The 16,840-nt window shown below is 42.3% G+C and overlaps 1 protein-coding gene across 2 annotated transcripts in view; it reads right to left on the bottom strand.

Annotated features, from left to right (window-relative positions):
- Positions 1 to 16,078, bottom strand: part of Lmbr1 (limb development membrane protein 1) — a 128,717-nt gene extending 112,639 nt beyond the window's left edge. Inside the window, exon 1 of one of the 2 annotated variants that reach the window (XM_032907191.1) lies at positions 15,813 to 16,078. In XM_032907191.1, coding sequence (XP_032763082.1) covers positions 15,813 to 15,878 — 66 coding nt within the window. In that variant the 5' untranslated portion in view covers positions 15,879 to 16,078. The remainder of the gene's footprint in view (positions 1 to 15,812) is intronic. The other variant, XM_032907190.1, reaches the window with a different exon arrangement.
- Positions 16,079 to 16,840: the final 762 nt, after the last annotated feature.

Genomic DNA, 16,840 nt, shown 5'->3' with positions numbered 1-16,840 from the left:
TTTCTAAGAACAGATAACTCCATAGACCTGTCCCTTTTAGAAGTTGCAGGATTAGCTGGGTAAGGTCTCACAATGTACCACTCTCTTTATTCCATTTCTCCTCTTTCGGCACAAACCTTTACTCCAACATTAAATTTCTCCTCAAACTATATGTTTTGTATTTCTTTTTGCACTGCTTGCTCTTTTTCATTGCAGGCCTGTTCAAGATGATCACTAATAACCATGTAGCAGAGTCAATATTATGCCGTCTTGAAATCTCTGCCAATGAAATTAAGTCCAAAGCTTTTCTACTTACATTCTTTACCAAAAAGCATGAGTTGTCTCTTGCCCAGTTGCTAAAATTGTTCTCCTATGAAACCTCTTGAGCTGGGATTCCATTGCTCTCAGCAATTATGTCTTCTAAGCTCCTACTATGATAGTCCTTACAGCATTCAACTACTTTCCTAGTCCAAAGTACCAAAGTCTTACATATTTCTCCCCAAAACAGTATGGTCAGCACTATCACAGCATTAGTTCACTCCCTGGTACCAACTTCTGTCTTAGTTTTCTATTGCTGTGAAGAGGAACCATGACTTCAATAAGGCAGCTTCTAGAAGAAACTGTTTATTGGGAGTTACAGTTTCAGATGGTGAGTCCATAATCATTATGGAAGGATGTGTAGCAGCATTCATGCATAAGGCTCCAACAGTAGTTGAAAGCTTACATCCTGATCCACAAACACAAGGCAGAGAGAGAGAGAGAGAGAGAGAGAGAGAGAGAGAGAGAGAGAGAGAGAGAGAGAGGAGAGAGAAGAGACAGACAGAGACAGACAGAGACAGACAGAGACAGACAGAGACAGAGAGAGACAGAGACAGAGAGCAAGCTAACTGGGTCCAGCATGGGCTTCTGAAACCTCAAAGTACTCCACAGTAACACATCTGCTCCAATAAGGCTCCTACTCCTTCCCAAACAATTCCACATACTAAGTACCAAGCATTCAAATATGTATATGACATCCACTGTCATTCAAACTACCACAACAATTAATAAAAAAGAGGCCATAAATGTAAAAGAGAACAAGAAAAAGTAAATTGGAAGAGGAGTAAGGAGTAAGTGATATAAAAATAGATAAGAACAAATGTAACCAGGGGTTGGGGATTTAGCTCAGTGGTAGAGCGCTTGCCTAGCAAGCACAAGGCCCTGGGTTCGGTCCCCAGCTCCGAAAAAAAAAAGAAAAAGAAAAAGAAAAAGAAAAAAGAAAAAGAACAAATGTAACCAAAAGCATTAAGATATCTACAATGAAAACTATATAGCACTCAAAAACCTGAAGAAGACAATAGCAGATAAAAAGTCTTCCAATGTTCATGGACTGAGAGAATTAATACTAATAAGATGGCATATTACCAATGCAATCTACAAATCTAATGCACCTAAACAAAATACTAACATTTTCTTCAAAACTATAAAAAGCAACCAAAGCATTATGTGGAGTCATAAAGACCCCTAATATCTAAAACAATCCTGAGTTTAAAAAAGAAAAGTATGATTGGGGATACCACAATTCTTGACTTCAAAATACAATAATGCACCATACTAACAAAATCAGCATGTATATAGAATAAAAGCAAATATGCAAAGCAATGAATAATGGACCAAGAAATAAACTGTGCATCTACAGCTATATTGTGCTTAACAAATGTTCCAAAAATAGACAGTGAAAAAAAAGACATAGTCTTACAAAAATAGTACTGGGAAACTAAATATCCACATGTAAAAGGTTGAAACTAGATCTCTATCTTTCACCCTACACAAACATCAACTGTGAAATAAATCAAAGATCTTAATGTAAGACTTGAAACTACTAGAGGGAAGCACAGAGGAACCACTACCTGGTAGGACTCCAACAGCTCAAGAAATAAAAGCAAGAACTGACAGACAAAATTACACCAAATAAAAGGCTTCTGAAGAGCAAACAAAACTACAACGTCAAGTGTTATCCCACAGAGTGAGAGAAAATCTTTGTCAGCTATTAATCTAAAAGAGAATAACCAAAATATTTTAACTCCAACTTTAACAGCAAAAGAACAAATAATCCAATCAATAAATGACACATGCTCTAATGAGATGGAGGCAGGCAGGCAGGCAGGCAACGAAAAACAAATGGCTAATGTTCAACATCCTTATCTATCAGAGAATGGAAACTAAGATTCCACTCATCCAAATGGTTCTTATCCAAAATGTTGCTGAAGATGTGGACAAAAAGGAACCTTTATATACACTGGCAGGTATATGAATCAGTACAGCCAGCATAGAAATGGAGATTCAAAAAAAAAAAAAAACTACAAACAGACTTCTATATAACTCAGTTATACAACTCCTGCACAAGAACTGCATTCCTGTGTTCATCATAGCACTATTCCCAATAGCCTATTGACACAATAGTGTTGGAGATTGGGTCTAATGCTTTGATTTAATCAGAAATTGGAAATCCTGTCCCCAGTTGGGTTTTGATGTATCAATAACACAATAGCCAATGGCTGGGAGAAGAGAAAGAGACAGGACTTCTAGATTCCTGCAGGCTAGAAGACAGGAGGGAAGAGGAGATGCAGAATTGAGAGAGATCAGATTTAAAGCTGCAGAAGGAAGATCATTCAAAATGTAGTTGGGGAGGGAAAGTGGTCCTGGTAGGGCAGCCCAGAAGCATCTTGGACAGCATAAACCAATGGGCCTCACAGGGCATCAAAGTTAAAGGTAGATTTAGAAGATGTTGAGCCAGTAGTACAGGAGGGAAAAATTCGCTCGCCAAGGAACGATTGGAACTCCTAGCCTTTGAACCTTTGAATACCCAAGGCATTTCAAAAATCAACTAACGTGTGTGTGTGTGTGTGTGTGTGTGTGTGTGTGTGTGTGTGTGTGTCTTTCATTCCCAGATCCAAAGAACTCCTGAGTGGGTGGCTGTAGGCCAAAAGGAAGTAGCTAAAATTATTGCTACACAATAGTCTATTGACAGATATCTGACTGAACCAAAAAAAATATGGTACATATACATAGTGGAGAATTAATCAGCTGTAAAGGAAGATGACGCTTAACATGTAAATGGAGATGGATGGAAAGGAAGAACTCAGATTAAGTGAAGACAAACAAGAAAGAGAAGCATGCCATGTTTTGTTTCCTAGGTAGAAACTGGTTTGATTAAAAACCTAAAGTAGAAGATGAAATATAAAAGGAAGGGTAAAAGGACCAAGAGGTATCTAAGAACAGAGGAGCACAAAAGGGAGAAGAAAGTGGACACAATCAAATGAGGATATATGAATACATAGAAATGTCACAGTAAAATCCAATCATTGGTTTAATTAATGTGCATAATTTAACCCAAGAATGATGGCATTCACCTATATTCTCAGCACCTGAGAAATGGAAGTAGGAGGACCAGGAGTTCAAGTTTACCTTCTATAATACAATGAGAGTTCAAGGCTAACCTAGTCTATATGAGACCCTATCTCTCACAAAAAAAAAAAAAGACCCACTAGAATACTTTATTTAAAATGGAAGTAACCCAAAAGGAAGAAATAACTATGATGTATCATCATGTACTTAAAAAAAAGCATAGAACCAAAACACTCATATACATAAAATAAATTATTTTTAATTAATAAATCATTTCTAAATACATCAACTTTATTTTAAAGGATAAATAAAACACTACTTTAGCTAAGAGACATTAATTCATCATGAATGAAAAAGTAAACTAGAAACATAAGAGAAAGTATGAATTTTAAAACAACCTAAGATTAGAGGCCTTCCTCAATTGCTAAAGAATGCATATCTACAAAGTATCAAAAACGAACACACTTAATGATGAGAAATGCAAAGTTTCTCTAAGACCTACAACAAGGCAAGGGCACCCTTTCTCATTCTTCCGTGCATTTCTAGGAATCCTACTTAGTGCAAGAAAACAAGAAAAAGGACGTAAGTTAATAAGTAAAACTGCCTTTATACACTGGTAACTATATTATCTAATTGAAAAAAATCTGAAGACTACACAGAAAGCCCTAGGACTTAACATGTAAGTATAGCAAGAGTGAAGGTCACAAGGTTAATATGCTGAAGTTGGTCACTTTCCTATATGCTAGCAATAGAAAAGTGAAATTTTTGTTTTGGTTTGGCCTCAGTTTTTATGTCAGGGTTTTGTTTATGTTTGTTTGCTTTTTGTTTTGACACAGGGTATCACTATACAGCGCTGACAGGCCTGAAGCTCACTACATAGACCAGAGTAGCCCTAAAATGACATAGATCTTCCTGTATCTACTTGTGGAGATGCTGGAATTAAAAGTATTTGCCAGGGTCCGGACTGTACCCGGAACTGAACTGAACCAGTCACAGTTCTCTGTACCCAAATCCTGTGGGGGAGAGAGCTGGACCTTCAGAAGTGTGGACACTCCTGAGAACTCAGAGGAGACTCCTCTCTGCCCACATTCCCGACCCAAGAAGAAATCACCTAGTGCCATCTGTGCCCTCTGGGCACAGGGACATAGGAACAGTCAGGGGCAGGACTGTTGAGGTTTCTGCCTGGGTCGAGAGCTGAAAGCCAGTCACCAGGTGCACCTGATTACCAGAGAGCAGAGCTCTCTGTTCCCACATGCAGCTGAAAGAAACATAGGCCTACAGGAGTGCTGACACACAGGCCTGCAGGAGTGCTGACACACAGGCCTGCAGGAGGGTCAAGCCACTGTCAGAAACAGCAAGACAAGCTAACACCAAAGACAACCTGATGGCGAGAGGCAAGTGCAGGAACCTAATGAACAGAAACCAAGATTACTTGGCATCATCAGAGCCCAGCTCTCCCACCAAAGCAGATACCAGAAATTCAAACACACTGGAAAAGATTTAGATATAAAATCACATTTTATGATGATGATGAAGGACTTTAAGAAGGACATAAATAATTCCCTTAAAGAAATACAGGACGACACAAGTAAACAAATAGAAGCCCTTGAAGAGGAAAAAAAATCCCTTAAATAATTACAGGAAAAAACAACCAAACAGGTGAAGTAATTGAACAAAACCATCCAAGATTTAAAAATGGAAATAGAAACAATAAAGAAAGCACAAAGGGAGACAACCTTGGAGATAGAAAACCTAGGAAAGAGATTAGGAGTCATAGCTGCAAGCATCACTAACAGAATACAAGAGATAGAAGAGAGAAAGTCAGGAGTAAAAGATACAATAGAAAACATCGATGCCAGGACCTGAATAGACTGGATCAACATTCTCTGCACCTAAATCCCGTGGGAGGGAATGCTAAACCTTCAGAGGGTCAGACATGCCTGGGAAGCCAGAAGAGACTACATTCTGCCCACGTTTCTGACACCAGAGGAAAACACCTAACGCCATCTGGGACCCCAGTGCACGGGGGGGGGGCAGCACAGGCCCTCCTGGTTGCCGCCCTCACAGAGAGCTCAACAGCAGCCCCCCATAAGCAACTTGAGCCGCGGGACCACAGGTAAGACCAACTTTTGTGCTCCAAGCTACCTGCCTGGTAGACTCAGGACACACAGAGGCAAAATTCCTCTGGGACCAGACACTTCCGGTTTTTAGCCAGATTCCCAACCTCAATGATCCCTGCCCACAGCTCACTGCTCCCAAAACCCATGGGAGAGAGAACTCACCACCTGGACAGGTGGGCACTCCTGAGACTGCAGAGCGGGAGAGACCACCAATACTGCCCACCCCTGCCCACATTCCTGGCCCAAGAGGAAACTGTATATGGCCTCTGGGAACCGGAAGATGGGGCACTTGAGTGGCAGGTCCCCTGCACTCCACTCAGCGCTGGGACCTGAAGGGACTGGATCAACAGTTCTCTGCACCCAAATCCCATGGGAGGGAGAGCTAAACCTTCAGAGGGGCAGACACGCCTGGGAAGCCAGAAGAGACTGCACTCTGCCCACGTTTCTGACTCTAGAGGAAAACACCTAACACCATATGGGACCCCGGTGCACTGGAGTTTAGGGAAAAGGCAGCGCAGGCCCTCCTGGTTGCCGGCCTCAAGGAAAACTCAAAAGCAGCCCCCACAAGCAACTTGAGCTAGGGACCACAGGTAAGACCAACTTTTCTGCTCCAAGCGACCTGCCTGGTGGACTCAGGACACACGCCCATAGGAACAGCTGAAAACCAGTAGACAGGAAAGACTACATGCCCAAAAGCAGAACACTTTGTTCCCACAACTGGCTGAAAGAAAAGAGGAAAACGGGTGTACAGCACTCCTGACACACAGGCCTATAGGACTGTCTAGCCACTGTCAGAAATAGCAGAACAAGGTAACACGAGAGACAACCATCCTAATGTCGAGAGGCAAGCGCAAGAACCCAAGCAACAGAAACCAAGACTACATGGCATCATCTGAGCCCAATTCTCCCACCAAAGCAAACACTGAATATCCAAACACACCAGAAAAGCAAGATCTAGATTTAAAATCACATTTGATCATGATGCTGGAAGACTTCAAGAAAGACATAAAGAACTCCCTTAGAGAAACGCAGGAAAACATAAATAAACAAATAGAAGCCCATAGAGAGGAATCACAAAAATCCCTGAAAGAATTCCAGGAAAACACAATCAAACAGGTGAAGGAATTAAAAATGGAAATAGAAGCAATAAAGAAAGCACAAAGGTAAACAACCCTGGATACAGAAAACCAAAGGAAGAGAAAGGGAGCCGCAGATACAAGCATCACCAACAGAATACAAGAGATAGAAGAGAGAATCTCAGGAGCATAAGATTCCATAGAAATCATCGACACAACGGTCAAAGAAAATGTAAAACAGAAAAAGCTACTGGTCCAAAACATACTGGAAATCCAGGACTCAATGAGAAGATCAAATCTAAGGATAATGGGTATAGAAGAGAGTGAAAACTCCCAGCTCAAAGGACCAGTAATATCTTCAACAAAATCATAGAAGAAAACTTCCCTAACCTAAAGAAAGAGGTGCCCATAAACATACAAGAAGCCTACAGAACTCCAAATAGATTGGACCAGAAAAGAAACTCCAACCATGACATAATAGTCAAAACACCAAATGCACAAAGCAAAGAAAGAATATTAAAAGCAGTAAGGGAAAAAGGTCAAGTAACATATAAAGGCAGACCTATCAGAATCACACCAGACTTCTCACCAGAGACTATGAAAGCCAAAATATCCTGGACAGATGTCCTACAGACCCTAAGAGAACACAAATGCCAGCCTAGGTTACTGTATCCAGGAACTCTCAATTAACATAGACGGAGAAACCAAGGTATTCCACAACAAAACCAAATTTACACAATATCTTTCTAAAAATCCAGCACTACGAAAGATAATAAGTGGTAAAACCCAACATAAGAAGGCAAGCAACACCCTAGAAAAAAGCAATAAACTAATCGTCTTGGCAACAAAACAAAGAGAAGAAAAGCACACAAACATAATCTCACATCCAAATATGAATATAACCAGAAGCAATAATTACTATTCGTTAATATCTCTCAACATCAATGGTCTGAACTCCCCAATAAAAAGACATTTATTAACAAACTGGATACGCAATGAGGACCCTGCATTCTGCTGCCTACAGGAAACACACCTCAGAGACAAAGACAGACAGTACCTCAGAGTAAAAGGCTGGAAAGCAACTTTCCAAGCAAATGTCTGAAGAAGCAAGCTGGAGTAGCCATTCTAATATCGAATAAAACTGATTATCAACTAAAAGTCATCAAAAAAGATAAGGAAGGACACTTCATATTCATCAAAGGAAAAGTCCACCAAGATGAACTCTCAATCCTAAATATCTATGCCCCAAATACAAGGGCACCTACATACATAAAAGAAACCTTACTAAAGCTCAAAGCACACATTGCTCCTCACACAATAATAGGAGATTTCAACACCCCACTCTCATCACTGGACAGATCATGAAAACAGAAATTAAACAGAGACATCGACAGACTAAGAGAAGTCAGGAACCAAATGGACTTAAGAGATATTTATAGAACAGTCTATCCTAAAACAAAAGGATATACCTTCTTCTCACCACCTCATGGTACTTTCTCCAAAATTGACCATATAATCGGTTACAAAACAGGCCTCAACAGATACAGAAAGATAGAAATAATCCCATGCGTCCTATCAGACTACCATGGGCTAAAAAGATGGTCTTCAATAACAATAAGGGAAGAACGCCCACATATACATGGAAGTTGAACAATGCTCTACTCAATGAAGAAATTGAAGAAGAAATAAAGAAATTAAAGACTTCTTAGAATTTAATGAAAAAGAAGGTATAACATACCCAAACGTATGGGACACAATGAAAGCTGTGCTAAGAGGAAAACTCATAGCTCTGAGTGCCTGCAGAAAGAAACAGGAGAGAGCATATATCAGCAACTTGACAGCACACTTAAAAGCTCTAGAACAAAAAGAAGCAAATATACCCAGGAGGAGTAGAAGGCAGGAAATAATCAAACTCAGAGCTGAAATCACAAAGGAGAAACAAAAAGGACCATAGAAAGAATCAACAGAACCAAAAGTTCGTTCTTTGAGAAAATCAACAAGATAGATAAACCCTTAGCCAGACTAACCAGAGGACACAGAGAGTGTGTGAAATGAACAAAATCAGAAATGAAAAGAGAGACATAACTACAGATTCAGAGGAAATTCAAAAAATCATCAGATCTTACTACAAAAGCCTATATTCAACAAAACTTGAAAATCTGCAGGAAATGGACAATTTCCTACACAGATATCAGGTACTGAAGTTAAATCAGGAACAGATAAACCATTTAAACAACCCCATAATTCCTAAAGAAATAGAAGCAGTCATTAAAGGTCTCCCAACCAAAAAGAGCCCAGGTCCAGACGGGTTCAGTGCAGAATTCTATCAGACCTTCATAGAAGACCTCATACCAATACTATCCAAACTATTCCACAAAATTGAAACAGATGGATCACTACCGAATTCCTTCTATGAAGCCACAATTACTCTTATACCTAAACCACACAAAGACCCAACAAAGAAAGAGAACTTCAGACCAATTTCCCTTATGAATATCGATGCAAAAATACTCAATAAAATTCTGGCAAACTGAATTCAAGAGCACCTCAAAACAATCGTCCACCATGATCAAGTAGGCCTCATCCCAGGCATGCAGGGATGGTTTAATATACGGAAAGCCATCAACATAATCCATTATATAAACAAACTGAAAGAACAAAACCACATGATCATTTCATTAGATGCGAGAAAGCATTTGACAAAATTCAACACCCCTTCATGATAAAAGTCCTGGAAAGAATAGGAATTCAAGGCCCACACCTAAACAGAGTAAAAGCCATATACAGCAAACCAGTAGCTAAAATTCAACTAAATGGAGAGAAACTTGAAGCAATCCCACTAAAATCAGGGACTAGACAAGGCTGCCCACTCTCTCCCTACTTATCCAATATAGTTCTTGAAGTTCTAGCCAGAGCAATCAGACAACAAAAGGAGATCAAAGAGATACAGATTAGAAAAGAAGAAGTCAAAATATCACTATTTGCAGATGATATGATAGTATATTTAAGTGATCCCAAAAGTTCCACCAGAGAACTACTAAACCTGATAAACACCTTCAGCAAAGTGGCTGAGTATAAAATTAACTCAAATAAATCAGTAGCCTTCTTCTACACAAAAGAGAAACAAGCCGAGAAAGAAACTAGGGAAATGACACCCTTCATAATAGTCCCAAATAATATAAAATACCTTGGTGTGACTTTAACCAAGCAAGTAAAAGATCTCTGGTATTGGCACAGAGACAAATGGGTAGATCAGTGGGATAGAATTGAAGACCCAGAAATGAACCCACACACCTATGGTCACTTGATCATTGACAAAGGAGCTAAAACCATTCAATGGATAAAAGATAGCATTTTCAACAAATGCTGCTGGTTCAACTGGAGGTCAACATGTAGAAGAATGGAAATGGTTCCATTTTGATTGCCTTGCACAAAGCTTAAGTCCAAGTGGATCAAAGACCCCCCCACATCAAACCAGATACATTGGAACTAATAGAAGAAAAAGTGGAAACTTGTGTCAATCACATGGACACTGGGGAAATTTTCCTGAACAAAACATCAATGACTTATGCTCTAAGATCAAGAATTGACAAATGGGACCTCATAAAATTGCAAAGCTTCTGTAAGGCAAAGGACACTGTCATTAGGACAAAATGGCCACCAACAGATTGGAAAAAGATCTTTACCAATCCTACATCTGATAGAGGGCTAATATCCAAATTGTACAAAGAACTCAAGAAATTACACTCCAGAGAGCCAAATAACCCTATTAAAAATGGGGTACAGAGCTAAACAAAGAATTCACAGCTGAGGAATACTGAATGGCTGAGAAACACCTAAAGAAATGTTCAACATCTTTAGTCATAAGGGAAATGCAAATCAAAACAGCCCTGAGATTCCACCTCACACCAGTCAGAATGGTTAAGATAAAAAACTCAGATGGCAACAGATGCTGGTGAGGATGTGGAGAAAGAGGAACACTCCTCCATTGTTGGTGGGATTGCTAACTGGTACCTCTCTGGAAATCAGTCTGGAGGTTCCTCAGAAAATTGGACATTGTACTTGGGACCCAGTTATACTACTCCTGGGCATATACCCAAAAGATGCTCCAACATATAACAAAGACACATGCTCCACTATATTCATAGCAGCCTTATTTATAATAGCCAGAAGCTAGAAAGAACCCAGATGCCCTTCAACAGAGGAATAAATACAGAAAATGTGGTACATTTACACAATGGAGTACTATTCAGCTATCAAAAACAATGACTCCATGAACTCCATAGGCAAATGGATTGATCTAGAAAATATCAAACAGAGTAAAGTAACCCAATCACAGAAAATCACACATGGTATGCACTCACTGATAATGGATATTAGCCCAAAAGCTCGAATCACCAAAGGTACAATATACAGGGCACATGAAGTTCAAAAATGAGAATGACCAAAGTGTGGATGCTTTACTCCTTCTTAAAAGGGAGAAGAAAAATATAGGAGGGGATATGGAGGTAGAGTTTGGAACAGCGACTGAAGGAACGGCCATTCAGAGCCTGCCCTATATGTGCCCCATATTTGTATACAGTCACCAAGACTAGATAAGATTGATGAAGCTAAGAAGGGCATGTTGACAGGAACTGGATATAACTATCTCTTGAGAGGCTCTGACAGAGCATGTCAAATACTGAAGTGACTGCTAGCAGCAAACCACTGAACTGAGAACAGGTCTCCCGTTGGAGGAATCAGAAAAAGGACTGAAAGAGCTGAAGGGGCTTGCAACCCCATAAGAACAACAATGCCAACCAACCAGAGCTTCCAGGGACTAAAACTTCCAGAGCTTTCCACTACCCAAAGACTGTACATGGACTGACCCATGGCCCTAGCTGCATATGTAGCAGAGGATGACCTTGTTGGGCACCAATGGAAAGAGAAGCCCTTGGTCCTGCTAAGGTTGGACCTTCAGTGTAGGGAATGTAGGTGGGAGGGGGGCAGGAAGCCGGAGTAGATGGGGAGGGGAATACCCTTATAGAAGATGGGGAGGGGGAGGGGGATGGCATAGGGGGCTTATGTCGAGGAAACCAGGAAAGGGAATAACATTTGAAATGTAAATTAAAAAATCCAGTAAAAAAAAAAAAGTATGTGCCACCAATCTGAACTGGCCACCTACTATAACCAGGCAAGACTTCCAATGGAGGGATGGGGGCAGCAATTCAGCCACATAATTTGTCCTACCTACAAGATATTCAGGGATAAAGATGGAGCAGACATTGAGGAAATGGCCAACCTATGACTGGCCCAACTTGAGATCCCACCATCAATGTTATATTAACATACAAAGTAATATTCCACTATATGAAGAAACATGAACCTAGCAAAACTGTCATCTGAGAGGTTTTATCCAGCAGCAGACGGAAATAGACACAGAGACCCACAGGCAAACATTAGGCAGAGCTCAGGGCACCTTGTGGGAGAGTGGGGGATAGAATTGAGGGAGCCAGAAGAGTCAAGGACAACACCAGAAAGCCTACAGAATCAGCTAACCTGGGCCCATAGGGGCTCACAGAGACTGAACCTCCAACCCAAGAGGATGCAAGGGACACACCTACACCCTCTACACATATGCAACAGATACGAAGCTTAGTCTTCATGTGGGACCCCTAAAAACCAGAGCAGGGGCTCTCTTTGACTACACTGTCTACCTTTAGACCCCTTCCCCCTAACTGGGCTGCCTTGTCTAGGCTCAACAGAAGATGTGCCTAGTCCTACTGCAACTTGATTTGCAAAGGCAAGTTAATATGAATGGGAGGCCTCCCTTTCTCTGAGATAGGGGGAGGGGTAGTCAGAGGAAGAGACTGTGAAGAAAAGAGGGAGGAGAAGCTTCGATTGATCAGAATGTAAAGTAAATTAATTATTTTAAAAAGCATGAGCTGGGGTTGGGGATTTAGATCAGTGGTAGAGCGATTGCCTAGGAAGCGCAAGGCACTGGATTAGGTACCCAGCACCGGGGGATAAAAAAAAAAAAAAAGCATGAGCTACCAGCCTAGAAATAAGTGAAATTTGAATATAAAACACACATTGTTTACATTAGCATGCCAAAAAAATTAACAGAATATGTAGAAATCTAACAAAATATATTTAAAATATGCATACGAAAATGATAAAACTCTGATGAAAAACACCTAAAAATAACTTTAATAAATGGGAGATGGCCCATGTTCATGAACAAGATGTAAGTTCTTCCTATTTCATCTACAAACTGAATGCAATCCCAATCAAAACCTAAGCAAGTTACTTTGTAGACATAAACAAACTGATTCTAAAGTTTATGCAGAGAATCAAAATCCAGAATAATCAGCACAATCTGAAGAGAAAGAATAGAATCAAAGGACTTTTGTAAAGTAAAAGTAAAGCTTAAGTAATCAATGAAGTACTGACCAATGGAATAGAATAGGAATGCTAGAAATACAATCATATAATATAGCTAACTGATCTTTCACAAAGCACCAGGGCAATACAATGAGGAAAATAATGTATGTTGTTGAAGCAACTAGACATCCACCCTAAATATGCTAAAAACAAGAACAAAACAGGCACTCCAGTCCATTGCCAGGAATTGTGAAATATCTACCTCTGCTTACTGGTACAGCTCCTAGTACTTAAAGGGCACACTCATGCTGCCCTACAGCCATGTTTCAGATTCCCGAGTGTGCCAGAGCAGATCTACCCTGAGAGAACTTTCAGAAACTAACAGATGTCTACCACCAGATATACCAGGCACAGAGGAATGAGTAGACCCGCCATGTCTCTGGACTGATATTGTAGCTCAATGGTAGAGGACCCGGATTCAGTTTCCAGTAGCCACATGACAATCCACAACTACTTTCAACTCCAGTTCCAAAGATCTGATGCCCTCTTCTGGACTCCATGGGTATCATGCACATACATGATATACAGATATAAGTACAAACATTCACACATATAAAACAATTTTAAAATAAAACAAAACTTAACCTTAGACGCCAGAGCAGCAGTTATTCTTGGAGAGGATAAAAGTTACAACTGTTAAGGAAAGGTGGGCCTCAAATTCTATTTCTGTATCTGAAACCACGATTAGTCAAGTATGTTTTATAGGAAATGCATCTAGGGAATACTTAAAATTATAAATTCCTTTCTAGTGGCCTAATTTGTGGGAGGAACCAACCATTTTCTGATTGGCTATAAGGTCCACTCCACAGAATGAACCTCATACCTCGCACTGTTACTGGAGACAAGAATCAGTGGGTGAAGAGGCCATAGGTCTTACGACAGAACCTACACTATTACACTGCTAACTGGAAACCATAAACACTAATTCCTAATGACTTACTGCTAAACCCAGACTAGTGCATCTTTCAATCTTCACCAGAGATACTTTCTGTGTAGATGACAGCTAACAGAGACCCACAACTGCTCAAGGTGGATGTTCAGCCCTAAATAGGAATTCTGTATCATTCCCCTCTTCCTAGGACGTAAAATAATTGTAGAAAAGGGGGCAGAAAGATTGTAAGAGCCAGAAGCAGTGGATGTCCATACGAAACCAGTGTTTTCCAGCTATGATGGGGCAGTTGTATAAATGAACAACACACATGGTGGCTGGAACAATACACACAGAACCTGGGCAAGTTCAACCCAGACAAAAATCTCAGTAAGGAGAAAGGAAGTAGACATGAAGTCCCACCCCTGTCTGAGGAATTATTGACAACTGATAGCTGCCAAAAGAGAGTCAGTTTTCTTTAAGAGTATGCTACTTATAGATCAACCATAGCCTCCAAGGAATGCCCAACCACCCAAGAGTGGAAGTACAGCACATATCTGATTCAAATAGGTTTTTTTTTAATGTCATGAAGTTGAGTATATGGGGAGAGGTCTGGGAGGAGTTGGGGAGGAATGAATGTGCTCAAAATACATTGTATGAAATACTCAAAGAATAAAAATAAAAGTTAACCAACTGCACTGTTCTGAGCTCTATCAATTCAGATTTTTGCATCTCCTTCTACTCCAATATGACTCGGCAAGCCAGTTCTCAATTTTCAAAATCAGTAACTGCACAAATTGGACTACTGTGAACCAGAATGTGTTTACCTCAAACCAAGGGTATGACTGAACGGGAAAAGGGAGCTAGATGAGAGATGAATGCAAATATGTAACTTGGACATACTTTGCAGTTATGGGGACACAAACTAATCCATTTAGGCACTCATCAAAGGAGACTTTAGGGAGCCAAGCTGGCTTCCTGGACTATTAGAAGCAGCAAGATGAAGCAGGTCCATCCTTTCCAGAGCAACTGCTTCACAGCACCGTGGGCTCCTGCTCTTGCCCCTCCTAAGAAAGACCTGTCTTCACTCCTCTGGAAGTTTTTAACTCTGTCCTGCCTAGGTGAGAGGCCAGAACCACTGCAGGGCTGGAAGCTTGGGAAGCCAGGCACTGCCTGCACTGCTACACCTGAGCCACAGCCAGCTCAGCCCAGGTACCATGCCAGGGTAAAGGAAAAGAGGCAGCCACCCATCACCCTACACCCTTCCTTAATCAGCAGATGTGGAATAAACTCGGATGAAGATGGTGAAGCAGGTGATAAAGGTACGAATGAATTGAATGGACAAGTAGGAAGAGTACAGAAGAAATGGGCAAATGTTAAGTGTAGATGACTGGGGAGGGGGGCAGGAAGGGGATGTCGGATAATGGGAAGGGCTGCAAGTGATCGGAGGAGAGCTGAGCGCAGGTGACAGGAGGTAGGCACAGGTGACTGGAAGCTGACAGAGATGATAGGAGGGAGCTCAGGGAAAAGAGAAGGGCATAGGACTCAGCGGAAGCGGTGGGTTGCAGGGGGCGGGGGGGCGCAGGTATGGGGGAGGGGAATAAAGGTGACGGGAGAGGGACAGGAAGTGAGGGTGAAGGGAAGAAATACAGGTAAAGACAGGACAGAAAGGAGGGGAGAGAGCGCTGGTAGCGCGAGGGAGACCTATGAGAGGGCAGTAGGGCGACAGGCAAGGAGGTGAAATAGGTGAGGAGATGGGGAGCAGGTGACCAGGTCGCAAGTGACAGAGGACGTAAGTGACGCGTGGCGTCGGAGTGGGTCTGCAGCAGACCCCGTGGGGCGCTGAAAGGCCGGCGTGAAAGAGGGGCTCCGGGAAGAAGCTATGGGACCGTGCTGGTGTGCGCTGCGCTCCTGGGTCCAGCGCGTGGCGCAACACCAGGAAACCGACCGGCCACGCACCGTGGACTCTCGCACTTGGCTGTGGAAGTGCTGCTCCCGCGCCGACACCTCGTCCTGCCCTTCCATCCTCCTTCATGCCCGCCGCAGGGCCGCCCGCGTCCGCGCGCTCCGCCGCACCATTGCCCGCGGCGCCGGGGCTACACAGTCTCTCGTGGCCGGACCGGAACACTACCTAGACCGCAGCAGGCTCAGAAAACGCCGCCTCAGCTCAGAGAGAAGCAGTTCAGAATAAGGGAGGCGGGGAATGGCCACAGCCTGGGCGGGGCTTGAGGTCGGGGCGGGACTTGTGCGTCAATCTGAGAGCGCCGTACGTCAGAGACGCGCGCCTCTGCGCCTGGGGCGCTGGGCGGACAGTAGCTTGGCGTCAAGGGGAGTGGCTGGAGGAATGGGGGTGGAGTTTTTAGGGTCCTGGACTGAAATGGAACTCTGACGCGTGCTGGGGTTGGATGAAAATCTCGGATCTGGGCCTGAAGTGTTGGGGTCTAGCCTTGTTGGCCATTACCCGGGGCTGGGAGTAAGGGCAGGCCGGAGGCTCCAGGCAGAGGGTGAAGTCTAGAGGCGGAAGCCGGGGTGCGGACGGGATTTGGAGAAGTGAGGAGATCCAGGCACAGGTGCATCCGGCCCTCCCTTGCTGGCAGAAGCTTGGACCACACGCAGGCTCCTTTGCCTTGGTTCACCCTTGCTCTCGGGATCTGGGCTTATAAAGCCCCAGAGGATTTTTACCTACCAGGAGATCTGGAGTGAGACAACGAGACTCATATCTATGTAAAAAGCAAGAGGTTTATTTTTCCGGCGCGCCAGGATCAACCTTCAGCAATCTCTCAAGCAAGAGACCAGAGCTTATCCTCTAACTTACAAGCACCTTTTATACATTTTTTAAGAGGGCAGGTTACAGTAACAGCAATCATCCTGGGAGGGTACCTTCGTTCCCCAGAGGGTCCAAGTGGGCTTCGGCCAGTACATTTTATGGTTTTTCTGAGAAGTATTTTATCAGAGTTGTTTCTAGGAAATCATCCTGGGTCCAGGGA

The sequence above is a fragment of the Rattus rattus genome, chromosome 6 (genome assembly GCF_011064425.1).
Source record: "Rattus rattus isolate New Zealand chromosome 6, Rrattus_CSIRO_v1, whole genome shotgun sequence".
Classification (NCBI taxonomy): domain Eukaryota; kingdom Metazoa; phylum Chordata; class Mammalia; order Rodentia; family Muridae; genus Rattus; species Rattus rattus.
This window is presented reverse-complemented; position numbering and strand designations above follow the sequence as displayed.